This window comes from Anabas testudineus, chromosome 15 (assembly GCF_900324465.2).
Source record: "Anabas testudineus chromosome 15, fAnaTes1.2, whole genome shotgun sequence".
NCBI lineage: Eukaryota > Metazoa > Chordata > Actinopteri > Anabantiformes > Anabantidae > Anabas > Anabas testudineus.
This window is the reverse complement of record NC_046624.1, coordinates 968,614-995,763: the sequence shown is the minus strand read 5'-3', so window position 1 is coordinate 995,763 and position 27,150 is coordinate 968,614. Positions and strand designations below refer to the sequence as shown.

General features: G+C 39.0%; 1 protein-coding gene across 1 annotated transcript; it reads right to left on the bottom strand.

The window, feature by feature from the left end:
* Positions 1–606: 606 nt before the first annotated feature.
* kcnk18 (potassium channel, subfamily K, member 18) lies at positions 607–12,405 on the bottom strand. The gene is made up of 3 exons (XM_026355779.1): positions 11,582–12,405; positions 11,242–11,388; positions 607–2,569 (listed from the first exon to the last, which is right to left on the bottom strand). The coding sequence occupies exons 1-3, from the start codon at positions 11,817–11,819 to the stop codon at positions 1,734–1,736; spliced, it is 1,221 nt and encodes a 406-aa protein (XP_026211564.1). The 5' UTR covers positions 11,820–12,405; the 3' UTR covers positions 607–1,733.
* Between the last annotated feature and the right edge of the window lie 14,745 nt (positions 12,406–27,150).

Here is a 27,150-nt window from a genome sequence, read left to right as displayed (position 1 = left end):
GAATGACTCCCAACCCCTGTATGATGCAGTGTCATGTCTGAGCAGCTTCTTCACTGACAGACTGTTACATACTAAATGTCTGAAGGAATGATATCGAAGGTCTTTTCTCCCCGCTGCTGTCAGACTTTCTAATCAGAGCTGCTCCCAGTGAACCATTTCAATTATTAGTTATTACTTGTCACTTTAAAAACTGTTCTTTAAAACTGCTGAACTGTACAAGGAACTGTGAAAGAAACTGTACAATATAACTGGACCATGGTACAATTGTATGTACTGTATGAGTAGATATGTGATATATATTTTTATTCTTATTCTATTATTTTTATTTTTTTCATTTTTAGATTGTTGCTGTACAATGCACATTCTCTGCTGCTGTAACATTGACATTTCCCCACTGTGGGACGAATAAAGCTTTATCTTATCTTACCTCATGTTATCTTATCTTATCTTCTTGCTTTCTTGATGAACTCCTTTCTTGTTTTAGCAATGTGTTTTAGATCATTATCTTGCTGCATGATGAAGGATCTCCCATCATTTTGGTTGCATCTTTCTTTAAATTGACAGACAAAATGTTTCCACAGACTTCTGAGTTCATTTATTATTATATATATTATTTATCTGGTGTAGTCACTTTATTTCCGTGGAATAGTAACTCCCTCTAACACTGTAGGGAACAACAGTGTATCGTTGTTCTCTTTGGTTGTAAGTTTTAAGCTTGTTGAATCACTAAAAGCTGTGGTTGTGTGTGGTCAGACGTGAGCTCTGCTGAAGACAACAAGTGAACTCCACAGTGATGAGAAGAAAAAGTTACAAAATATCTCTCAAAGTATCAAATATTTAATTATACAGAGTAGCATAAAAAAATCATTCAACAGAGTTTACAATGACCCTGAATTCAGTTTGATCTCAAATTGTTTAACCTCCCTCTGCAAGTCATTGCAGGTGACTGAAGTATCATGATTCTCATTTATTGCACATCCATAATAAAATGTGCCTTTCTACTTAAGCAGGAATCATGCTCTTATTCACTGCCAGTGTGTCCTTCATGACCATGGGACTCTCGAGCACTCGTGATATCTGAAACTACAGTATGAAGCATCTCTTCTCAAAGTAACCTCTAAAATCTCCCAACAACTTCTCTATAGCTTAGTGCTTTAGTTGCTGCGGTTCAGAGTGTCTACACTGGAAAACCAGTTCAGACTGGGTTTAAAATGGACATTATTCATTCCATGAAGTACGGACAGTTCCTTTGCACACATACAATATAACTTGTGTTTTGACAGTGTCAGACAGTGTCAGTATGCACCCAGACCAGTGATTCTGAACATCCAAAATGAAGCTTCAGATGTAAACAAAGTGAATTAAAATGCCATTTATTTCATATTTCTAGTAATAAATCCAGAGTTCTGACTAGAAAGCAAACACATAACTGATGTGTAAGGTATGACAACTGCTCTCATACAATTAAGACCACTCACTTGGCTAGATACTGTAGATCTAGATGTGGAGACTTAAAGTTATTCCTAATATGAACAATTCTGAATACTACCCTCCTTCACTGGGTAAAAGCATTTGGCACATGCTCACTTTTAATTTTGCGCATGCCTATAACCAAGTAATCTACATAAAGAGTGCAGTGGACAAGTTTTTACAGATTCCTCTATTGAAGTCTGTTTCAAAGCCAGATCTGTGTGATTCCTGCACTCTCAGACAAAAGGCAGAGATTTAGTGAATTAGTCATTATCTTCACTTTTGAAAGGCTCAGTATTTCCTCTGCTGATGAACTTAATGCACTGGCGGTAGCAGCTTACAATTCGTGTTTGACTCAGCTTAAAAGCCATGGACATAATGGCCATGCCAATAATGATGAAGAGTGAGGTAAGCATGAAGTACTTTGGGTGTTTGGGTACAATGTCACCAAAACCAATAGTAGTGAGTGTGATAAAGCAGAAGTAATAGGGGTCAAAGCCTTCAAATTCAGTTTCCCACATTGGCAGAATCAAACCTCCAAATAAAATGTAGGCAAACACTATTAAAAGAATCAGCAAAAAGGGTACATCCAATGTGTCTATTCCATCTCCCAAACCTGTAAAGTCCCATATGGCATATCCTTTGGGTGGTGGTGGCAGCTGGTCCAGCTCTGGGCAGGAGAAGGTCCTGAGCAGTGGGCCCTTTCTGAGTAAATTTTCCTTAGCAAGAAGCTTCTCAAATAACTCTTTGTTGTTTTGAAGCTGGATGGATTTGTGCCGCACATCTGCCTGGCTGTGCAGCACATGCCTGATATCAAGGGGTTCGTGGATGACAACGTCATGGCTGAAAACAATAGTTCCATCCTCTAGGGCCCGGTGGCTCAACTCTGTTGCCCCCTTTCCAGCCCTCCATGGTGACCAAGTATGGGAGCGGAGGGTTTTGCAGAATGTGTGAATGCGGACATAGGCTCTGGACATCAGTAGAGCAAGGAAGTCTCCCACATCTAGTATGACTAGAAGCATGAGAGGGATTCCTACCATGGCGTACAAGACACACACCACCTTACCAGGAAGGGTAACTGGATAGATCTCCCCATATCCTGTAATAACAATCGAGAAAATGGACACGTTAACATGAAGTAGGAGCAGGAGCATTCAGAAGGAACTTCAAATTAAGTGGTTTACACAAGCTGACAGATTTTTACAACCTAAACCTTTGACTTCCACAGGAGATACACACATGGACATAGTTGGTGGTGCCCCTCTGTTAAAGAAAGAAAAACCTACAAAGGTCACTGAAAAAAACTGAAACTGACAAAATAATAATTAGTAAAAATTTACAAAAAAATAACTCATGAAAATCAGACATTGCTTTTGAGTTGTGGTTCCACAGAAGTTCTGAAGTTTCATTAGTCTAAAAACAAACTAATGAAACTGGCCTGGACAAAAGTGATGGAACACCTAGAAAAGATGTAAAATAATTTGACCATAGGGACATGTTAAACTAAAGTGTGTCCTGTTATTAGCTTCACAGGTGTCTTCAGGTGACAAATTGAAGAGACAGAAAATACAAATGGTAACTAAAGAACCCAGAACAACTTCCATAGAGATTAGATGTGAAATCCAAGGTTAAAGTACATCGGAATCAAATCACACCATCAGTTTAATCTGTTTAAGCCAAAGTGGACTTAATAGAAGACGAGGAGGACTCCATTGATGAAAGCAAATCATAAAAAAATAAATAAATAGAGAACGTATATTGACAAACCACAAAGTTTGTTGGTGAATGTCTTTTGGACAGATTAGACAAAAGTGGAGCTTTTTGGCAAGTGACATCAGCTCTATGTTCACAAACAAAAATGAAGCATACCAAGAAAAGTACACTGTACCTACTGTGAAACACGGAGGAGGCTTGGTTATGTTCTGGAGCTGCTTTGATGCATCCGGCACAGGGTGTCTTAAATCTGTGCACGATACAATGAAATCTCAAGCTTGGTCTTGGTCACAGGTCATAGTCCTCCAAAAAAACCAAAAAAAACAAACAAACAAAAAATACCCAAGAATGGCTAAGAACAAATTACTGGACTATTCTGAAGTGGCCTTCTATGAGTCCTGATCTAAATCACATTGAAAATCTGTAGAAAGAGCTGAAACATGCCATTTGGAGAAAGCACCCTTCAACCCTGAGACAACTGGAGCAGTTTGCTCACAAGGAATGGATCGAAATACCTGATGACAGTTACAGAAATCATTTGATTGCAGTGATTGCTTCAAAAGGTTGTGCAACAAAATAGTTAAGTATACCATCATTTTTGTCCAGGCCTGTTTCATTAGTTTGTTTTTTAAAATGATTCTGTTGAGCCACAACTCAAAAGCATTATCTGATATGTATGAGGTCATTTTTAGTACATTTTTATTTATTATTACTTTTGTCAGTTTCTGACAAAGTCAGTTTCTTTCTTTAACGGTATGTTACCAACAATTTTGTCCACGCCTGTACTGGCAGGATACACAGTCTAAACATGTTAAAATATTGTTGCAATATCTCATCAATTCCTTTGGTAACCATCATTATTATTGTCATACAAGTCATGCCTTATGTATAAAACTATTCAGCAAACCTTTTCAGCTATATTCTTTATATCTTAAGATTGGTCGATTTGTTTTTGCAGTTTTAAACACTGCAATACCATACACGTAAAACAATGATTTCTGTCTATAATAACTGTAACTGTCTATCAGGACTCTTTCTAAATAGTGAACTCCACTTTTCAAATTCTGATAGTTAATAATGGATTTATGTGAGGACACATATGCTTTGAAGCCTTGCCTTAAAACCTTATTACTCTGGTTGTGGAAAGATGGCATTCATCACTAATAAGACAGCACAAAGGCCAGTTTGCCTCTAACAACTTCTAATAAGCTTTTTGTGGTGATGTAAAGGCTTTCTCCTCTGACAGTGCATTCTCTACATTGAGTTGTGTGCTTCCTGTTACTGTTAAGCCATTAGCCATTAGCTGGCCTCTCTTAACCACTTATGTGGTTAAGCTAGACATATCCTGATGTGTTTTTACAAGGTTGTTGCAGATCAAATCAAGAAGCAAAGTTCCAGAGGGCGTATTATGAAACTACTGAACATATGAAGACATGTTGGTAGTTACTGGAGTTGAGTCTACTTTGTACAAGTGTTAATTTAGATATGATGATATTAATGTATTCAGAAGAAAAGTCCTAACAATTTGCGCTGCGATGATTTGTGATGTCTTTGTCACAGTCTCCTGTCTCACTTCCTGCCATGAACACATATGGTTCAATTATTTGCTCTCTGTCTGTGCCTCTGGGCCGCTTTGCTCTGATTACCCTGATCTGATTCACCTGTGCTCATCTCTCCCTTTATAAGCAGGTCTGCAGCTCTCACACACTCAGATTGTGCCACTTCATGCTTGTAAATGCTTGTCACTCTTCAGCCTTTGTTACCTGTTGCTGATCTCCTGCCTCACCCCTGGTATTAGCAAGTCTCTTCTCTGATCTGACCCGTCTTCTAATTCTGCCCCACTTTGGATTGTTGGCTCTCTTTCTGACTGCCTCTCTGAATTTGACTCTTGCTTTTGATGTGACTACTACTCTGGATGTTGTTTTTTGCTGTGTGGTTGTCCTCTCAGCCTCTTCTTTATAGACACACCACAGCCACCTGTTTACCTGGATTCCACCTTCTATCATTACCCGCTTCTCTGCCATGGTCTCAGGAACTCACCTCCACAATTCCCCTGCGGTGATCTGCAGATCTGTGATCTCAACATCCCATAACCACCCTAACCCGTTCCTGCCTACAACTCTCAACCACTTCCTGGTTCAGCCCCTTCATTCTCAGTGAGTGTCTCTTGATTTACCAGTGATCTGTCCATCTCCCAAGATTACGTTGTCCTCCCGACCTGACCATCCCGACACATCACCTCCAGACCTCCCTTGTTCCTGAGTCTCTTAAAACAAACTTTGTTTTAACCAGCTGTAGGTTGTCGTGTCCCTTGAGCCTGATTCTGGCACAACCCTCACAGTCTTGCTTTTGAACAAAGTGTAGCATGACACAGACTGACCAACATCACCACAGGAAACCATATGGTTGTGCTGTCCCTTGCCATTATAAGAAGGGTGAGTCTAAGATTTTATGGTTGGTATGCCAATAAGGCCATAGTACAGCCATCCTCCTAACCACAAGACAAGTCACCATTTTAGTCAAAAGACCATCAGTGCCTTCATTCTAGGCTACAAATGGTATCAAAAATGCTGTGTGAAATTACATTTGATTGTAGACTCTACCTTTTTGTCACAACAAATGTGTAGGTCAGGCAAATTGTGCAGTAGGTGTCCCCATGCCATTCTGTTTGTTTTTTTTTTTTTTTTTTTTAATTTGCTGTTGAACTGTCCTTCAAAACTTGTATTATAGCCTAGCATCACAGTTTGCTTATTTAGTTGAGCATTCTAATTGATTTTAATGATTATTAGAAGATGCCTAATCACACCACATTGTTAACAAGCACTGTGTTGTTTTCTCATCCCTCTGCCTGTACTGTCTCCAGTGTCTGAAATCATTTTTCTGCAGCCAGGTCTTAGTAAAGCACATACATTACTAATATTTCTGCTAGGTACGCACAATAAGCTCATCCATTAAATTCACTTTGGACCTCACATTTATACTCACTTTCTTTTCTACTTGGTTCTGATCCTACCCTTTTAAGTCTGGGATTTGAGGTATTGTTTCAGCTAGTGTGGGTTTTGAAAGCTGTTAATCAGCTGTTCACACACTGCTGACTGATGACAAGTTATAGCAAGTGGATATGTATAAGAATATCATAGAGATTAAAAGTGGACCATAAGAAAAAGTTGACAAAAATAAAGCTGATGGACAAAGATGAGGCCAAATGTATGTGGCAGAAAAAGAGGTAAAAATAAGTTTAATTAAAAGATACAAGTGAAAAACAAGATGTAGACTGAAAAGTGCTGAGTCACAGCACTTTAAACAGAATCAGACTTCTCACAAAGATGCTGTTTTTAAATCATGAAAAAATAGGATTTCCTGTCACAGGAGACTTTAGTGAGTTGCCTGTGCAAATGTTATGTTTGAGGACTGAAAATTGTGGTCACATGAGCAAGATATCAAAGTGGGTCCTTCAGCATGTCGACCAAAATCTCAGAAGAAATTTAACATTTTGAGCACTGTAAGAGCTGAGGGGGACTCCCATCACTCTGAGGCTCACAGAGAAAAATCTAGTTATCTCTTAACTTAGAAAAGTAATTCTACAATTTTGTGAAGAAATGATGTAGAAAGAGTGAAAAGTGTGGCCGTGCAGACAGTTTGAGAAAGATTTTGCTTTAAAAAGATCCGCCTCTCCACTCTATCTGTGCCAACATTTCATTATTCAAACCAATAAAGAAGTTGAAAATAGAGCAAAAACTACCTCCGACTGTTAAAACTCAAAAAGTAGAAAAGATACAAAAAGCCGACTTAAAGGAAAAAAGGAGGTGTCTACACTGGGTTAAATTTTAAATTACGTTACAACGTATGACCATACAGGAAGCTGAGGAAAAGAGGAAAGTTGAAAAGAAGTTGAATGATAACTCTTATAGACAACTATTTAAAGAAAAAGATGAAAAAAGTTGAATAAAATAAAAGTTAAAAAGCTGAAAACGTGAAAAGTGATAGCACGCACCACCTGAAGAAGAGAAGTTGAATGATGTTTCTACAACAAAATAAATAATACACATTGATGAAAACAATAGTGAGAGCTGTCAGCTCTCCCACTAATGAATGAGTGACAGACTGCCACTCAGGCATTGCCATGTCGGTAGGAAAAAGCTCTAACAAGTTGTACCTGGTGTGAGGCAGGAACCAGTAAGGTCCAGGTCAGGCGATCTTTCTGTTGCATGTCTGGCTATTTTAACACCATCTCAGGTGTTCTTGTTAACCAAAATACCTTTGGCAAAACAATTATCATATTACATTTCATGCCCACAGCTGATGCCCGACACGATAAGTAATGGTATCAGCAGATTCCCCGAAACATTTAGCAAGAAGTCTATGCTCTTTACAGGCAGCGTTCCAGCTCATCTAATAAGGAAAAAAGGATGGTGTGGATTATCATATTTTAAAAGCTACAGATATATGTTGTGTGTATATATACAACATCATCCTGAAGTTTGCCAATAACACCACAGTGATAGGACGAATCACTCGCAGGGATGAAGCACCTCACCCTTAACACGGACAAGGTGAAGGAGATGATAGTGGACATGAGAAAGGAGAGGAGAACTCATCAGCCACTCTTTATCCGGAAGCTTGAAATGAAGCAGTGAGCAGTTTCAAATACCTGGGGCCTCACCTGGACACTCAACACCACACAGCTGATTAAGAAGGCTCAACAGCGGCTGTACTTCCTTAGGAGACTGAGGAAGTTACCCAAGATCCTCTACAACTTCTACAGCTGTAATGTTAAGAGCATCTTGACCAGCTACATCACATGTGGTACGGCTGTATTACTGTGATGGACCACAAATGTCTGCAGAGAGTGGTGAAGACTGCTGTAAAGATCAGCAGGACTTCACTGGCCTCACTGCAGACTATCTACCATTTCAGAGTACACAAGAGAGCTGTCTCCATTCTCAAGGGCCCCACCCACCCCTAACACCCCTTCACAATTTTACTGTCAGATCGAAGATACAGGCATGTGAAATGCACGACTTCCAGACTGAGGAACCTCTCTTTCCTCTAAGCCATTAGACTTTTTAACAGGTTGCCAGTGGGGATAGACTAGACTCAATATCCATCTAGTCTTTGCTGTTTTGCATTATAAGTCATTATTTTCATAATTGCACATTTACCTTGCACATAAAGTTGTACATGGACCATATACTTTTATTTTTATTTATTAACCCGTTAATATATTTTCTAATGCTTGTTGTATTTGTATATATCTTTGGTATTGATTATAGACGGCAAAGGAGGAATTTTACAGGGAAACGTTTTCCTCACTGTGCATATGACAAGAAATGCTTTTAATCTTGAATCGTGAATGGTCCTTGTTAGTAAATTGTGTCATATTCTCTGCAGCCTTTTAGGTCAGATACCAGATGGTTGGGCTGGCCACACTAAGTGCATAAACTAATTTCTGCTACACTGCAAAGGGTTTCTGATTATTTGGAGATTATCGAGTGAGCACTTCCAACATTTCCTCTGTCTGTAAATGGAGAATTGGGACCACAGGGACTAACATGCAGCGGTCAGAGGCTTGTTAGTCACTTATTCCAACCATCCAACAGCTGCCATCTGATCATAGACACAAGCCACAAAAGGAAACAAAGAAAGAAGGCTTTAATATTTTTTGGATATCTCAAGAACTACCACATTTTTTCTCTTTTCTCTCTTCTCTTTCCACTCACCCCAACTGGTTGAGGCAGATGGCCGCCCACTATGAGTCTGGTTCTGCTGGAGGTTTCTTCCTCTAAAGGGAATTTTTCCTCTCCACTGTTGCCTAAAGCTTGCTCAAATGGGATTGTTGGGTTTTCTATGTCATTTGTTATATAATTATACTCTGTAAGGTCTTAAACCTTAAACACTGTAAAGTGCACTGAGATAACTTCTGTTGTGATTTGGTGGTATACAAATAAAGTTGAATTGAATTTATTTTAATTTATTTAACATTCAGTCCACACTCAAGTGCTACATTAACAGAGGAAATGTCGATGTGAATCTTCTGCACCAGGACAAGTTTTAAACTGACACTGGTTAACCTCAGCATTAACTAAACTGAACTAACAGCAGCTCTGTATGTTCTCCTGCTATCAGTGGAACTGACACAAAACAAACTGCTGCTGTAAAAACTGAAATCAAGAAGTGATTCACTGAAACAGAAGATTTTGACAGCTGTCTTACAAAAGTGAACATCTAGATTTAAAGCTGCTACCTATATCAACGTGTGGGTTTGCTGCCTCATCTGTGTCTTGTTTATGATTTATACACATATTAGAGTCCTGGTAGTTTGAGAGTGTTGGGAAGCCTCTGGGTTACTGCAGAGTATGTTCACGTCTTCATCGAGCTTTGAACTTTGTATTTTCATCTATCATTTTTGGAATTCTTAGTTTTACACTTGTTCCTGCTTATTCATTGTGTCACATAAACAGATATGCTGGACCATGAGTATGTTTGGCTGCACAGCTAATGGCATTCTTCCCTCTGGGCTAAAACCACCAACAAGTCCTCATGGCTGTGATGTGATGCTCTTCATATTGTTGCTAAAAAGGAGAAACAAATGTGTTTCTGCTTCAAATAATATATCAAATCTTTATAGTAGGCACAGTCATTGTTGTACATGTGTGATTCTTACATAGTGGAATAAATAAAGACATTTTTGGGGCAGCAGGTAATGTAAGCATACTCTGATTGTTGTAGTGATTTCTAACAACCGTTGCCTTGTCAGTGAGCAGCAGACTTTAACAGAACAGGAGCAAATACAGATTTTTTTCTTCATCCTCTTCTGGCATCACTCTGTTTGGTGGAACTTCATACCGTATTTTTCTAATTCTCTGTTTACCATTTCCAATGCTTAGCAGTGTACAACTGGTTTATGCAAGATGAAAAAAAAATAACAGTCTTAGAAAGCTGATTTCTAGTTAACCCAAGGGTAAAGGTTAGCTCAACTCCTCTGTCCTTCATCCAAATGATTTGAATGTTCAGTGTTTACTAGAAAACTAAACAAAGGTTCCAGCAGTTGCTGTCTGTAAATGACAGTATTATTATGAGAAAACAGACCCTTTGCAATGTACAGTATACACATGGCTGACTGCTTAGTACACAAAAACCAGTCGAGTAACACTAACACGGGGCGAGCTTTTTTACTGCCTGACAACATGAATACGAGGAGCTTAGAACGCAGTCATTAGTAACACAGAGCACTAAACCACAAGTAACACAGAGCACTCTAGACCACACTAAAAGAGAAGTCGATAATGAGGCTTGTTCTTAAACATATAAATGCTGTACGTTTCAGTTCATCTGAGGAAGGTCGTCTGACCTCTGTGTTTCACAGAGAAAGACTGGAAATATGTAAACAGGCCTTGCCTGTTTGATTTCACACATTTAAATCAATATCTCTGGGTTGCACAATAAATGCTTAACAGTAATTTGACTCCTCTCCAGAACATCAGCCACCGTGAGTTTCTTTACCACAGCCTGTGTAAGTGAACATAGAATCAACCTGCTTCTGCTTTCTTTTCATAATGTATCACACAGTTTAGCATTAAATCTAAGAATACAACAAACTGTAAGATGCTTTATCTCCAAGTATTTAAGGCCAAAGTCAAAATTGTGCTTTAGGGGTTTTATTGATCATATGCACAGGTGTCACAGATGGCTTTGGTACAGTCTATTTCTCATATCAACTATGTCAACATTTGCTCATGACAATGACTGACACATGTTTGAAACACAGGGCCATGGCTCCTAGATGATACATTCAGACTCATTCGGTCATGTCAGCCTTTCTTGTAGCACCAGCAGCAAATCGGAGTGTTTAGAAAAAGAGCAAATATTGAGTGGATTAATGGAATAAGTCCAAACATTCATGTTCCCAGGAGAAACATCCCTCATTTTGTCATTTTGAGTAAATGCTGTGGACAGATGAAGGAAAAATGAACTGTTTCTACTGCCTAAAACTGCAAAATGTGTGTGTGTGTGTGTGTGTGTGTGTGTGTGTGACATGGCACATTTCATTTGACTTACCGACGGTTGTGAATACGGTGCAGCAGAAAAACATGGAGCCAAAAAAGTCCCAACTGTCAGGTCTCTGGAGCCAAATGGACTTGAACCCTCGTCGCATCTTCGTCTCTATTTGCGCCACCAAGTCTCTGTGTGCGCCTGATGCGTTACCTGAAAACGGAGACAAACAGTGGGCACAGCACGGTAAACGAACTGGGGCTCAGAGTAATGTGTCATAAATAATATCAAATGTTGACTTATAAGTTGGTTAAAGGGCTGTGGAAGACAAACTCGGGCAGACAGATGGAATCCTGAAGTTAGCCGGTAGGACTTCTTATTCAGGGTTTGCTGGCATTACACTTACAAGTGAAGTTCTGGACGGTGCTGACGATCTCTCCCAGGAAGTCATCGTACTCCGGCTCGATGGCTGAGTCTCTCCGTCCCTCGATGTGCTGGAACATGAGCGCGCCGAGCGCTGCGTACGCAACCAGAGACAAGCACAGCGTGAGGTGAGGAAAGAGCTTCCAGAAGCGCGCTGCGCATTTGATGGACTCGGTCTTAACGCCTGTTCCTTTCTCCAGTGCCACTGACATCTTCTTCATCCACCTCTTTCACTGCAGTGTGTGTGTGAGTGTGGGCATGTGTGTGTGAAGAGCGACTGTGCGGCTGTGGCTCTGCTCAGGCAGCTGAGGCACTGAACGCACCACTTTTATCCGCGCGCTGCAGTGGGACGAGGCTTCCATGGAGATCTCTACAGTCTAAGTACTCCCCCCCAGGACTGTCCGCTGTCCTGAGGACGGTCTCCACCAACATTTACACCCCAGTCTTCAGACCGAGACTGACCAGTATCTTCATGTCATCTTCTACATCTGATCCACTAGAATGTTCATTCTAATACTGAGTTCTGTAGCCAGAGGAGTAAATCTGCTGCAGGCCTACACACACACACATGGAGCAGTTAGTCAGTGTGACGGTTCCTTAAAATAGCTTATTTTATAGATGAACATCCCAAGTAACCATGAACTATAGCTAAGTGAGCTCTGGCACAGCCCATCACCAGCAGCAGTCTGGTCCAGTAATGATGCCACTGGAGAACTCTTGGAAGTCTTTCTGACAGCTGTTCAACTGAATCCTGCTCTCAACACACTAAACCTTCTTTCACCTACACAAAGTTCTGGCACATGCACACTCCCTTATTAACCCTTTCACGCATGAATTATAAGAACCTCTCTTGACAAAATCAATGCAATAGATTTTTTTTTTCTAAACCTATTTTTAATGCAGCTGGGTTTGACTTTTTAACAAAATATAAACATGTATTGAACAAATCAATAGCAGATAGATGTTGTGTGAAAGCTATAAAATAAATAAAAAGAAAAAGGTGTTTTCTCCCATTTGAACATATTCTAATACTTTTCATAAATGTTGAATTGCAGAGTTTCTATTATTTTCTACAAAAACACAGAAATGTTGTCCATGATTCTACTTGTTTACAGGTCTGCAATCTGTACAAAACTCATTGTTAACATCATTGTAAATGGCCACATGCCTTCATATTTGGCTGATATGTCCTTAAACCTTATATTCCACCCGTCCTCTCAAATGCCAGAATGCAGGACTCCAGCATTTAGGTGACCTCACCTGGCTCCACAGCTCTACCCTATTGTGGACCCCTTTTATCTGGAGAAACCTTCCTGCTGACATCACACATCTGACTCAGGTGAGGTCTGAAAACTTCTAGATACAGACTTCTTCCTTTGATTTTTTCAGATCTTTTAGCTGTTACCATCCTTCCTCCAGGGTGGCCTCAAAATGGTATATACAGTATATATGTAGCCCTGCTCGTGAGATTACAGTAAACTAGCTTTGCGTGTACAGATTGTAAAGCGTGTAAATTTCTGATTTGTGATATTGGGCTATAAAACAGAAGTGGACTCTCTCAGTGTATTCCCTCCATGGGTTTGCTTCATAAATGGAGATATTTAATTAAAGTGCAGACAAGTTGTTTAGTACAGTAGTTTAGTCATTGTACTTTGTAACACTGTTGATAGCCTTAAATCAGTGTGACACACTTGTCTTTTGGAAGTTCCCCTTCAAAAGCAAAAGCAGTAATGCCCTTCTGTAAAAACAAATGCTCTTGACCTGTAGCAACAAGTACTGCGGGATTTCTATATTTAGTGAACAATGTGGTGGCCTGCTGTGAGTCAGAGAACAGCTGGAGCCTCTCTCTGTAAGTACCCTGAGACCATACGACTATAGAACATACCGAGACCTAATATGTGGGATGCCACTTCTTTTAACGTATGACTGTAGGTAAAGATATCTGCTTCAATTAAGAATTTTTAGTACTGAAAAATTCATTTGATGGACTTTCTGCACTAAATTGGCAATTTGTCATTTAGGCTTCATTTTGTTGTCTGATACCACTTTACTGGAATAACAATGTGATGGAGACACACGCTAATACACAGCTAAAACCACAATGTGTAACTGTAGCATTGGTTTTAATTTCATTGTGTGTACACTGCTCATTCAAATAACAATTAAGGAAAACACAAGCAGGAAATTGCCTTTGAAGGAGACTAATATGCTAAAAGCAGGAAGCCTGTCATAAATTCATGGTGGGATAAATTAGCAAATATCTGCACAGCACTATTAGTAGTACTATATTAGTAGTAGATTTAGTGGCTTTTGTACAACTTAATCAGTAATCTGTTTTTCATTTAATTAGTTACAAAAGTTTGCTGCAGGCATTTTTGATTTCTTTGCCTGGTTTAACTTCTGTCTGTAACTGACTAAAAGCTTTTTATGTCAAATGTCTGACATTGAACCCTAAGTTGCCCCTTCGCTGTGTCAGGTCAGTTGTATGGCAGCTCTGCCGTTGATGTGTGTGTGTATGGGTGAATGAGTAGCAGTGTAAAAGTGTACCATTGAGGTAGAAAAGTGCTACATCATTTACTATTTAGAATTTAGCAAACTGTATATAACTCATTATGGTATCACGAAAATGCAACAAGAAATGTGCATTACACATAATTACAATGTGATCTCTCAGGAATTATGACTAAGATGGGAATTGTAATTGAGGATTGATAATTTCTCTAAAAACGCATTAGCTCTTAATTAATGTCCATGTCTTTGCAGCCAAATACTTTTCCATTCCAAGCCAAATCACATGCTTTATTCTGTTAATAAGTCAAAATCAAAGCCTTCCTTTAAAGGGGGCTAATTGAATTAGCGTTGTCCATAATATAACAAGGACAAGTTTTAAAATACTCAAGTTGATATAACTAGTAAGTTGGAGAAAGTTAACTGTATAAGTTCAACTTTAACACACCCAGGAATGCAAGTTTTAATTTTAGTTTTTTAGTTGATGCCAAAATGATTATTTATTATCCTTAGTTCTCGCAGAGTTGTAGGCCTGTGTGGATATTCAAAGTTGATGATAAAGTCTGCACTGTACTTTGGCAGAGCAGTTCTCAGCTTAATGTAATATTGACCATAATTGGTGTAACACTGATGAACCTCAGCGCTGGGGAAGTCCAGGGAATGCTGGTTTGTTTCTGGCTTTAGGTCTGCTCAGTGTCAGGCGAATAAACATTTTGGCTGGTATTCTATGTAAAATAAACACCCATGAGAGAGTGAGAGACTTAGGCCTCAGCTCATCACATTATTTAACACTGACATCATTCCAGGGCAACTAGTCAGTGCTGTGGTGACCGTGACTGTCTTACACAAAGCTTCTAAAGTCAACTTAAGTCATCTGTGTTTGTGTTAATGTGACTTAATTAGAGATACATTTGGAGAAAACTATACAAAGATTTGCTGAATTATTGTGTTTACACTTAAATTAATGCAGTCTCATAATGTTTCACATAATGTGGAAAAGAAACATACAGTATGTACTGTACCAAAACAAACTGTTCTGCACAACAGTGCTTCATAACAATGCTGCATTACTGGCTACATGGTAGCAGTCTTGGCAGTTTGGTTTGATATAAACATCCTAGAAAAACATCACACACAATATTTTGTTGGACCACCTTTAGCTTTCATTACAGCATGCAATGTCACAACATTTATTCAGTTGCATTCATTTTAATACATGCCCGTGCCATCAGGGAAGAAAAAATCCATTAATTAATAACCTGGTCATTCAGTATAATCAGTAGTCAGATGACCTCATTTTTTGGGCACATAACATTGTTGAACCTAGACCTGACCAACTGCAGCAACCCCAGATCATAGCACTGCCCCCACAGGCTTGTACAGTAGACACTAGACATGATGGGTGCATCACTTCACCTGCCTTTCTTCTTACCCTGATGCTTGCATCACTCTGAAACAGGGTAAACCTGGACTCATTAGACCACATGACCCTCTTCCATTGGACAGTTCTTAACCTGGTTTTAGTAGTTTGAGTTTTACAGGACAAAAGCAGACAAAAAACATGTCTGCCAAGATCTGGAAGTTGAGTCATGACAACTGGACTTCCTTCTTGTTTGGAAACATTTCACTACTCATTCAAGTAGCTTCAGACTGAAGGTTGGATGGATGAACAATTTGTTAAAGAATTTCTTGTAGACCATACAAAGCAAAAGCTATGGGTGTAACTACATATTGTTCTTCATGATAGCAACCCAATTTCAATACAAGCTGGACCTATAGCTCAAACAGTAAATCGGAACTGAAAGGTGCTAGAGTACTTCTTTATTATAAAACCAGTTATTACATCTGATTAACTTTTAATAACTTAAAGAACAATCTGATCATTTTAAATAGCCTGCTAAAAACCACATGATTTGTTTGGAAAAATGAAGTTATGGTACAAAGTAATTCAATATCATATGGACACAGGGCGTTGGTAGCATATAAAGCTTTGTGTCACACCCCAAAGCCGTTAGCACAATCAAATTCTAAGTCATGATTCTGTCCCGAATGCTCTATTTGTCTTTTCCACTTAAACCTAGTGTTTGGGCTGAGATCTGTGTTTGACCCTTTAAATTGGAATAATCAATGAATTTTGTTTATATGTGCAGTTCCAAAAATTTTCTTTTGACTTATCTATTGCATTAACTGGACAGTTAAGAGGTAGATAAAAACAAGAGAGAGCCGGAGTGCCAAAAAAACATAAATCCCCTTTTACACTCAGTGCCTCCTGTACATCATTCAAAGAATACTGCAGTCTGACATTATGGGAAATATTGTTGATTAATTAATTCATAATTTCTGCATATTCAGCTTGAATTCTGTTTTAGTTGCCATGTGACTTTTTGTATTACTGTATATTTTGGAGCCATCAAACATAGCCAGTTTGTCATATCAGTCTGATGTGCTGGGGTTAGGTGCCTTGTTCAGAAGCATCTCAATGATGATAATGATGAAGGGCTTCGCTGGCAAACTAATAGAACCTCCTAGGCACTCCTCCTACGAGAACTACTGGTGTTTGTGATGGAGTGTGTGCTCACTTTTTAAAAAGCACTTAAATCAGCATAGTTACCAGTGCAGTGCTGCATGCACAAGCTTCAATTATACATGGTGCTACAGTGGGCAAGCTATTACATTACTGTGCTTTTAATTGCATTACATTACTTCAAGAGAATAGTGCAAGGAGGAATTGCACTCTCACTATGTGTTCCTTTTACGGACAATGAGAAATAAAACAGAAAGTCACACAGTTGCACTTCCGGCTATGCCCATGTATGGACCGACTCACTCTCCACTCTCCTCTGCCTTCAATACCTGATCCACTTCACCTGTGATTCACTCTTCCATTCCCTCTGTGCTAATTACTGGTCAGCTCCACCTGTGTTCACCCTGTGTTTTATAAGCTCCCTTCAGCCCTCAGTTCCCTGTCAGATTGTTCCTGACCTACCTACATTGTTACCAGACCCTGGACCTTTCCTTTCCTTTCCTTTCCTTTCCTTTCCTTTCCTTTCCTTTCCTTTCCTTTCCTTTCCTTTCCTTTCCTTTGCCCTACCTGTGGATTTGTAAGTCTGCTTCTATCTCTGGCTCTGACCCTGATCTGACTCTGACTCTGCTTTTTGGATTGTGAACTGTTCTGATCACCGTGTACCCTGGCCTTGCCATTCCCCTCTGACCCTCTCTCTTTGTACTCTAGTTGCCTCCTTGGACTCTGCTTTGTTTTTGATTCTCTCTTTAGTTTAGTGTATGTCTGCCCTTGACGTTTTATCCCTTCTCCCTTAGTCTGTCTATATTTGATCACCCATCACTGGTTGCTCCTGTTATTTGGGTTCTGTTGCCTTTCTTTATTTAGCGGTCCCCTCACCACACTACAATTCCCAGCATTGCCTGCTCCCTGTATTCAGTTCCTGTTTCCTGTCTTAGGTTTGTGCTCTGTACTCTGTGTTGCCACCCAGGTCTCTTAAATAAACCTTTATCTAACCAATTGTTGTGTTTGTCGAGTCCTCCTTGTGAACCAATTGAGATAACAACCCTCACAATGCAGTACAAGGAGATAATCATGGACATCTACTGTGTATTTGCCTTCATTTCTTAGCTACAATATCAAGCAAAGCTCTAAAGGGGGCTGTCACTTTTTTTTCTTTTTACCTTGGGCTCTCTGGTGCTGGGATCCCAAATAATAATTCTGACAAAAACAAAGAGTGTGACTGAAAATAATAGTATTCCACCCCTGCTGGTGTTTATACGTACAGTATATTCACACTGCACTGTAAAATTGGCCTGATCATTGCTAAATAGAATTCAAATTTAGTTTACTTGTGATTAAGATCAAATTGCTTTAAAGAACTGGACATATGGTTTTGGAATGAGAAAGTTTTCAGTTCAAATGCAAAGCTAGACAGAAGGTAGTCTTCCTGCACCTGTTAAAGCACTTTAACCTCTCAATGCCCAGGTATTTAACCTGCAGTAAAATGTGCAAGCACTGGTGTCAGACACCCTCTCATCAGTGAGCTAAGCCCCATGACAACAATTTAAGTTAAACTGAACATAAATCTCAAAGCTCCTATGGCCAGGTCTTAAACCTATTAGAGGAGATGATAACCCTAATGAAAGCCATTTTCTTAGCGCCCAGACCTAAGCCTCGAGCAATAACCTGTATGCAGTGACCTCATAAGACCATCCATCTGTCCATTCATCCATTAGGCATATTTGCTTATCCTTAAGGGTCACAAGGGGACGGGATGCTGTCCCAGTTGTAATAGTTGTAATGTATTACAATTTTTTAATATGAACATACTACAACATCATACTTAGTACTAATACATACTAAAGAAGCAATAATATGTGTGAAAATGTTTCTGTTTAGCTAACTATGTGAATAACATGCATAATTCAGTGGATTTGTGTGGATGCAGCTGGTATTGGAAGGTGTGTGTGTGTGTGTGTGTGTGTGTGTGTGTGTGTGTGTGTGTGTGTGTGAGAGAGAGAGACTCAATGTAAGGGCTTGATTCAAGGGGGTTTGGACAAATGGAGGTGCCACATGGTCAGACCAGATGTTCTAGTTTCTTATGTGCATAGCAACTTTTGTTTTAACACTATGCAGGCAGAAGCTAAAGAGAACTGGTTGCTTTTTAAACAACAACCTGTTCTGATCTGTTGTGTCTGGTGAGAGGCAGATGAACAGGTGCACAAGGAAGAGAGTCTGAGGACATCTGGTGGTAGTCTAGTGAACTTGACTGAGGACAGAGAAGCAGACAGAAATCAACTAATGGCGGGGGCCAGGACATCTATCAATCTAGCTACCTGTTTCCTATCTTCCTACCTGTTATCTATCTAGCATTTTCTTAATAATTACTAAACATTTTATTGACACGCATCATGACCCACCAGAGTAGGATGTGTAGAAGGCACAGAAAGTATGCTGCATAGTGAGGTGACAGAAAAGTTGTCAACATGGGCACTTGGTCACAGAGAATCCTCTCAACAATGACCTGAACTATTATTATTTCAGTTGGACATTACACTGATATTGTACTTACTTACTTACTTATAGCAGACATGCTATAATCTGATTATTGTCTGGTCCAGATACTTTGAACATTTGGATTCTCACGTGCTGCCACCCCAAATAATGTCTAGAAAAAACAACAGTAACATACTGTCAGCAATGGCTGGCAGCCATAGTAATTACACCACAAGCAAAGGGGAGAGTTGGGTCATGTAATATTTAGAGTGACAAAGGCCCTGCTGGGAGAAGGTCAGGGTGGGTGGTAGGGTCACAAATCCCAGAACTTCCCCACAGGAGATCAACATTCAAGTGTAATGTGAAGCACTGTGTATTTTAACTATGATCATTAAACAGTGTCATTATGTCCAATAGGGAGGACATACTTATCACCATTTAAAGCCTTACACTGTAGTTTTTGTGCCTAAACCTAATCAGTTGCTTGTGTGTGCCTAAACCAAGTTGTTTTTGTGCAGGACTATTTTGTGATATATCATGATAATTCCTCCTCGTGATAAGAATTTGTCATGGTTTCATAATCATGGTGAAGTGTTTATACTGTTTCCATGACAAGGGAAAAAGTGTAGAGCAGCCACATTTATGGCTCTAAAGATTTTTAAAGTCATGTCAACATGTCTAATGAAATGTCTACAGTCAAAGAGGCACTGTATCCATGCACCATATCTCTAGAAGAGCCTGGCAGCTGCAAAAACCATCTAGAGTTACTGAACACAGTATATTTACATTTAATAGTTATTTAATCTTTTTTATCTACTACACATTAGAGCACTGAAAAACATTCTGAATTCTTTTGTGGGTTTCAACAGATACCAAAACAACTACATTCCAGTTAGAAAATAGTAGTGTCCTATTTTCTATTGTGTGGCATTCATACAACCAGCTGATCACAACCCAACCCATAACAAAATGATGTTTTGATGGTATCATATCAACTTCAGATTAGGAACACTCAGCTAAATGTTGTATGTACTGTTGTATGAACAAAGCCACTCTGTGAGCACAACAAATACCAAATGTGTAAAATGTACCTTAAAGTCAAGACAAAGACAATCTAATTCTTAGTTTGACAGAATTAGAAAGCAGGATGTCATCATCCAGACCAGAACCCTTTGAACAAGGTTTTTTCTAAAACACTAGAAAAAAAAGCAAGAATCCAGAAGATTCCGAGCTTTCTAATGTAAAAAAATTTTTAGTTTAAAAGAAATCAATATTCCAGTTCATTTTGAACCAGATGAATTTATCATAGCTGTAATCAAGTTAATAATTAATCATTAAATCCAGACACATATTGGGCTCCTTTGAGATGAGATGAGTAAGTTCTGCGCAGATTTAATCGAAGATCACGTTTGATTTTAGACTCAAACTAGACCATTAAGTGACAGTTCTTTCAGATTACATTTGCACAGGTGTTTTAGCCCTGACAAGGAAAATATGGGACTGATCAATATTTAAATGTATGTCTTGTGTCACTATTGACTAATCAGTGTTGTACATTTATAGTTTAATATTTGAGTCATATGGAGGTTAAACCGTAAACACACCAGCTCATTTAAAGATTTATTAACAACAAATAACAAAATAGAATCATATTGATTCTGTATCAGACTGTATCGGTCTTCAGTAAAGACTTCCGTCTTCACTGCAGCGTCTTGTCCCCGTTCCCCGCTCCCTGCTGCCGCTGCTGCTCTTGTCCGTTTTCCAGAGGAGGTACAGATCTTCTCCGTCCTGCTATGCCCATCTGTGGATTGATTGATGCACTCTGTTTGTGCCTCTCCCTCTGCTCACTCTCTCTAATCACCTGATCAGCTCTACCTGTGTTCATCCTCTTCATTATAAGCAGGTCTGCGGCCGTCATTCCCTTAGCAGTTTGTGCTACCTCACTCATGAATTCACTCCCCAGCCTCTGATTCTCTGCACCTGATATCTGACCTGTTGCCAACTGGACATGCTCACTTGTATTTTGATCTTCTGCCTAACCCTTGATATTTATAGGTTCCCCTGATTCTGACCTGAAGCCAGTCATTTTTTAGATCCTCTGTAACTGTGAACATTTTGGGGAGATGAAAAAACTTCCAATGGTCGAAGACATCTGTATGAAAGTATATTTAAACCAATAAAAATATATCCTGTACAGTACAACAAGGCACAAACCTGTACTGCAGTCCTGATAAGCCAACTGCTGCCTGCACTATGCTCTATGGCCTTTCTGATTATATTAGATGTTCATTTTCATATGCCATGGAAAATAAATGGCATGTCAGACACATTGTCTACACATCGTCTCGCAATGCCCACAGGAGAATCCTTGAAGGTATTCACAAACAGTTGCTTATTTCGCTTGCTACAAACTGTCAACAACTCAGTGAGTACACAATGTTTAGTGTTATTAACAGGTGGTACTAATATTTAGGCAAAGGTTTCTTATATTGAACATTACAGTTCGAGTCATTGCAGAGCACTTTATGTACCTGGATAATACCTTTGCTGATGGAACACTGTCTTGACTTGACTTGGCAGCACCTTTCTTCTCCTCAACCTCCTCAGGCTCCCTCCTCATAACATTACCACACACTATTTATGGTCAATGTAATGTCAACAATATTCTCAGTGGCTCACACATTTCCAGAACTGTAGTTCATGTGACCAGTAATTCCTTTCAACATTCAACATTCTTTGAATAAGAACAAATGGGATAAGAAGTATTCATATTTCAGGATCCATCCACATGCCAGTGGCTTGGGCCGTTCTAGGGGAGGTTTTAGCGCCCTCAGGTGTTCACTTGCCAACACACCTGTGAGTGAACAAGCATGATTGTAAGGTCACTTGTGCCTTATTGTACTTTAATACCCTGCACTGCCCATTAGAAACCTTCAGTGTAGTCACAACTTGACATTTGAAAGCCATTCTTTGCTTGGAATAACACATGGTAACATGTTTTCCACTATCATAATGATACTTAATATGAAAAGGGGTATTTATAACAGATGAGCAATGACCAATCTGCATGTCATCTTAATGTGTGCTTCAATGAAAAAAAAAGGGTAATTAAAAGAAAAGGTGATGCATCAAAGCCAGGGAAACACTGAAAGTATTTTACTACCTGTCAGATAAATAAAGGTTCCAGCGAGTTCACAAATCACTGAAATTGGTTAACAACTTTTCTAAAAATGGCATTTGTATTCATTTTGTGAAAGAGGCAGCAGCAGCATGTTCAATCTATGCCAAAATGGTAACAAAATAAGCCTTTTTGCTTTAGCCTTTCCATGATGCTTGAGTTTGATAAATACACGACAAGTGAGAAAAGCTACAGCTGCTTCTGCTGCCACAAAGGCTTTGATACAATTCTCCAACTATTTTCTGGTTGTAGTAGATGTACCCATGCTACCACTGATTTGGCCCAGCTCTCCAGTTTACTCTCCAATTACAGGCTAATGTGGTTCTTCATGCTCTTAGCCTTTGACTAAGTTGAGGAGTACTACCTTCAGAAGCCACATGAGGTCCCCAGAGGCTTGACAGTCACACATTTACACCTAAACTGAAACATTACCAAATCCTAGCAATCTGATTCTGTGATTCTCTGTCTAACAGCCCCCTGGCACACAAACCAAGGCTTCGTATGCAAATCTCTGAATGTGTATTCCAGCATAATAATTTATAGTGGTGAATTGGCCTTTTGATTTTGGACTGGCAGAATAGCAAATCAGACCATGATTACATGTAAATCAAACAAGATGTTTGATCAACCATTTAGCAAATTAGTTAGAGGAAAGGAGAAGTTCAAGGTTGCTGTTTCATAAAGTAAATATTATAACCTGTGTAATGCTGTGATCAAGGAGACAGGGTAGTGTGGAGCGTCTCGGTCGGTTCAATTTTATGAAACAGCTTGGAAATGCATTTGAGGTCGCTCAGGGTCAGGGTCCTAGATACAACTGAGATAGAGACACAGATTTCCTGACTACAGTGTTGTGTATGGATGTTTTAATAACATAATTCTATTATTTTATTGGAGTAATTCAGTTTTTCTCCCTCAAGAATCACGATATGCTGGTTCATATGATACTTATTAAATAAATTCGTTAATAGTTGTTTATTAGTTTCTTAAAGGTAAACTAATAAGCAAAAATATTCTGAAGTAACACACTGGCAAAGGTCTTGATTTCACTATCTAATCCAGCATTATTAAATAATCACTTTGCAAAGACTATAAAATGTAAAAAATAAATAAATGAATAAACTAAAAAAATACAACACAACCTTGTTTTATCCGGCTAAAAATGTTGTGTTGCTACTGAGAGAAAACAGAAACAAAATGTTTGGAAGAATTTAGACAGCCACACATTTTAGCTGATAATTTTTAGGTTGATTAATCAATTTCCAAAATGTCTTTCAACCAATTCATTTACTGCCACATTGTTTCTGTTATATTTGTAATGTTCTTTTAGAAACGCGACTGCATTTATCGACACTCTTTAAAGCACAATCAGGCATGCTGAATGTTTACCGGCATGAATGAACCTGAGAATAAAGGTTTTAAATGTAGCATTATTTAAATGGACATTTGTAATGTTATTTTGTTTGTTTTTAATGTGCCGGCTTCTGCTTATAAACTAATGTATAACCCACTGTGCTTCATTTCAGTAGCTGTTTGTCTTGTTTTAATGTGTGTATCTGACAACAGTGTAGCTTAAGCGATTACCATGTTGGTTTGCAAGAAAAAACTGGTTTCAGTTTTTAGTATTAGTATTAATAATCAGTATTTATAAAACATGTTGACCAACCTTGACCAACACTATATTGTGCATGTATACAATTTTTTTAAATTGACTGAACAAAATGCCATGAGAATCATAATGGGCTTTATTAATGAGAGACACTTCATCATCTACAACACAAATCATTTAGAAATTCCCCCACTCCTTACACTGTTAATTAACGCTTCTAAAATTGTTATCAATTAGAGTAGCTTTTAGATCAGGCAATAGTTATTTAGATCATAAGGACGGCCACATATATGAAGAGGAAGACCATGAGCTAGTGGAAACTTTTGGGCTTATGCCTGAGTGCTTATTCTTAATGAAAATGTGTCGCGATGTCAGCAATAACAGACACTTACCCAGGCTTTATCACTTAAAAACATCTGCAGCAGCTGTTTTTTTAAATACCAAAAGTTAATGAAGCTGCAAGGACATCTTTTATGTGGCAGAGCTGTACTGAAAAGGATCTTTTGACTAGAGGAGACCTTACCACAGCGAATCACTTCCTTTTGTTTAGGATATATGAGAATGTGTAAACACTTACTGTCGGCTAAATTATGCACAGGTATAATGGATTAGCAAAGTGATATATGTTTTTGCTAACTGCTTCCACCTTTGCTTCAAGTATGATTCCGTTCCATCTCCCTGTAGGAGTTATTTCATAAAAACCTGCTGCTGCATCTTCTAAAACACTTGTCAGTGATGTTGCTGCCATTGCAAAAAGCAAAAACAGGACAGATGAAGGTCTCAATTTTTCTCATACCTTATTTTTTCACTGTTGCTTGCATGACTGCTCTGTTTTGTTTGTTTTGTCGTGACAGCCGGCTGCTGTTTACCATGATTGATTTTCTTGCTTTGATGCTGAATGTCTGCAGGAAAGTGATTGACCACAAGTGAGACCCGTTGTAAGACAGTGAAAACACGACCACACTTTCCTCGCACTCGGAAATCTTATCATCTACAGGAGACAGAGGCAAAGACACCGCAGCATCACTGGGGCATGAAAACATGTCAGTCTCTTCATGTCCAAAATACCAAAACTTGGGAATCAAATCGAACTTTCCCCCTCCGTACATGGCTGAGCCAGTATGGGTTTTAATTACCTTGCATATGTCTTTGTTTAAATCACATGAGCACTGACTTACTGTCTTCCGTTGTACTTCTTCTGTCCTCATCCTTTAGATTTGCTGTGGATCTGTGCTTGTCATAAAACACCTCCTCATTAATCAGCTTTTCTGTGACGTTGCAGAGGCTTCTGTTAGGCCTACTGTAAAAGTGATCAGTCCTCCAACAAATGCAGTCAGTTACCAGGCACCCAAAAAATAACATTTGACAGTGTTTCATTCAGACATCTTGTATGTGGGTCCTCGGGCAGCTCAGCCGGCATTTGCTCCGTCGTTTTCACATTAAGTGTTGTCCCTTGAGTCTTGCCTCTTTTGTGTGCGTTGTCTGTCCTTCTCTCCTCATCCTTGTGGCAGAGTAGAGGTGCTGGGGTCTAAGTCTTTTCTGATCGTCCTTATACATGTTTGTACATTAGCTTCCTTTGGTCATTTTTTTTCCTCCATACAATAATGTCACTGTTAATCCTCGTGTCCATTTTGTTTTGTCAGCTTGTTTTTGTAAAGAACGTTTCTCATCTCAAGATCAGTGGTTCTCTGTTGATTGAAAATCTTTTAGTAATACCTGTGATTTGCTGCTATATAAATTTAACTTGACAAATAAAAACTGAATCATACAAACAACAGGACAACCTCAGCTTTTGGAGACCAGTGACTGCTGAATTTGTATTAAACATTGATATTATTATTTTATCATATATGGATCATATAACTATCATCCTAAATTATTGTAATACTATCTAATGCTATTAGGTCCTGTAGTAAACAGCTAGTAGTGTCTGGTAGCCCCCTGTTTCTTAACTTTTGTCCCAGTGTACATGTCTGTCTGCATGTGGTAATTGTTGAGTCTATTTTATGGCAGTATTTTGATTTTAGATTTTTGGAAACAAGTCTACATGCACTACTCAGTGTTGGTTAGAGTGTAGAACTAGAAAAGCTCCACACCTTGAGAAGTAACCAAAGGACTGGACCAAGACTGATCCAAAGAGAGGACAATTATAAAAAAGCAACAGCTATCTCACATTGTTAATGCATATTTCTCCTCTCAGGGACTCCATAAATAATTCAACTGGAAAAAAGAATAGATACTGTAGTTTTTACCAAATGTTACAGTATGTTTATGTTCTCCTAATGTGAGCCTGTTACAGGGACAGAGGGACAAATCATTTTAGAGAGAGTGAGAGATGAAGAGCGAGCGGCTTGGTGCCAATACATAGGTTCTCACTCCCGAGATGCCGGGTTTTTAGAGGTTACAATTCAAAAGCTGTGAGGGACTTGTTCGCTACAACTCCCAGCAGGAATAATCTGCAGTAATTCTTTATCATTCAAAACAGTTAAGCTGAGGTTAAACAGAGAGCAGCACAGCTTCGCAGTCGAGGCTGCCATGTTTCCAAACACTCCCAGAAGCTCTGTCCCAATTTAAAGAAACTACAAATCCATCTGTGTTGTGAGAAATAGCAGGCTGAGTGCTGAAAGAAGAGAAGAAAAAAAAAACATGATTTATTTTCAAAGCTTTTATGATGCTTTCCATTGTTCTGCTCACGCTTTAGTCTCGATGCACATCACAACTGCCAATGGAGACGTAACTGTTGCAGAGATACAAAGGAACTGCTCAAATTACACCTGTGACAATTATTACAACAAGGCGCTGTCTGCGGGACAAAAGAGTGTTATCTAAAACCACTCACAGAGTACGTACAGAAAAAATCAATTACTGTTATGGCTTTGTTGCAGGTTTTAGGCTGTCTGGTATGTCACACTTAAAATATTGTATTGTCAACAGCGGATTAGTGCACTAGACAAATATTTTCTGCCTTTAAAATGACAAAATTACATGTACTGCCATAAATACAAGACCTCTGGGCTCTGCAGTACATTAGTCTCTATAAGAGCAGATCATTTGCTTAAGGCTTGTGGAATCCAAGCAACCTTAGAGAAGCAGTTTAAATCTTAGTGTAGATGGTAACATGTGATCCAAAACCATATGTTTATGTCGTTTAAGTCTGTACCACTGAGAGCAGGGCAGCATTATAGTTACTGCATTTACTGTCTAGGCAGTCAATAACCTAATGTGCTGTGTTTATGTGTGTCTATTTGCTTTACTTCCATC

Bases quoted from the DNA above. Each gene is read 5' to 3' on its own strand.
- kcnk18 (XM_026355779.1), bottom strand. From the start codon at position 11,819: ATGAAGAAGATGTCAGTGGCACTGGAGAAAGGAACAGGCGTTAAGACC. The intron at 11,389-11,581 runs GTAAGTGTAATG...CTCCGTTTTCAG, and splicing joins CACCGTCCAGAACTTCACTT to GTAACGCATCAGGCGCACAC. The intron at 2,570-11,241 runs GTAAGTCAAATG...TTGTTATTACAG, and splicing joins CACCGTATTCACAACCGTCG to GATATGGGGAGATCTATCCA.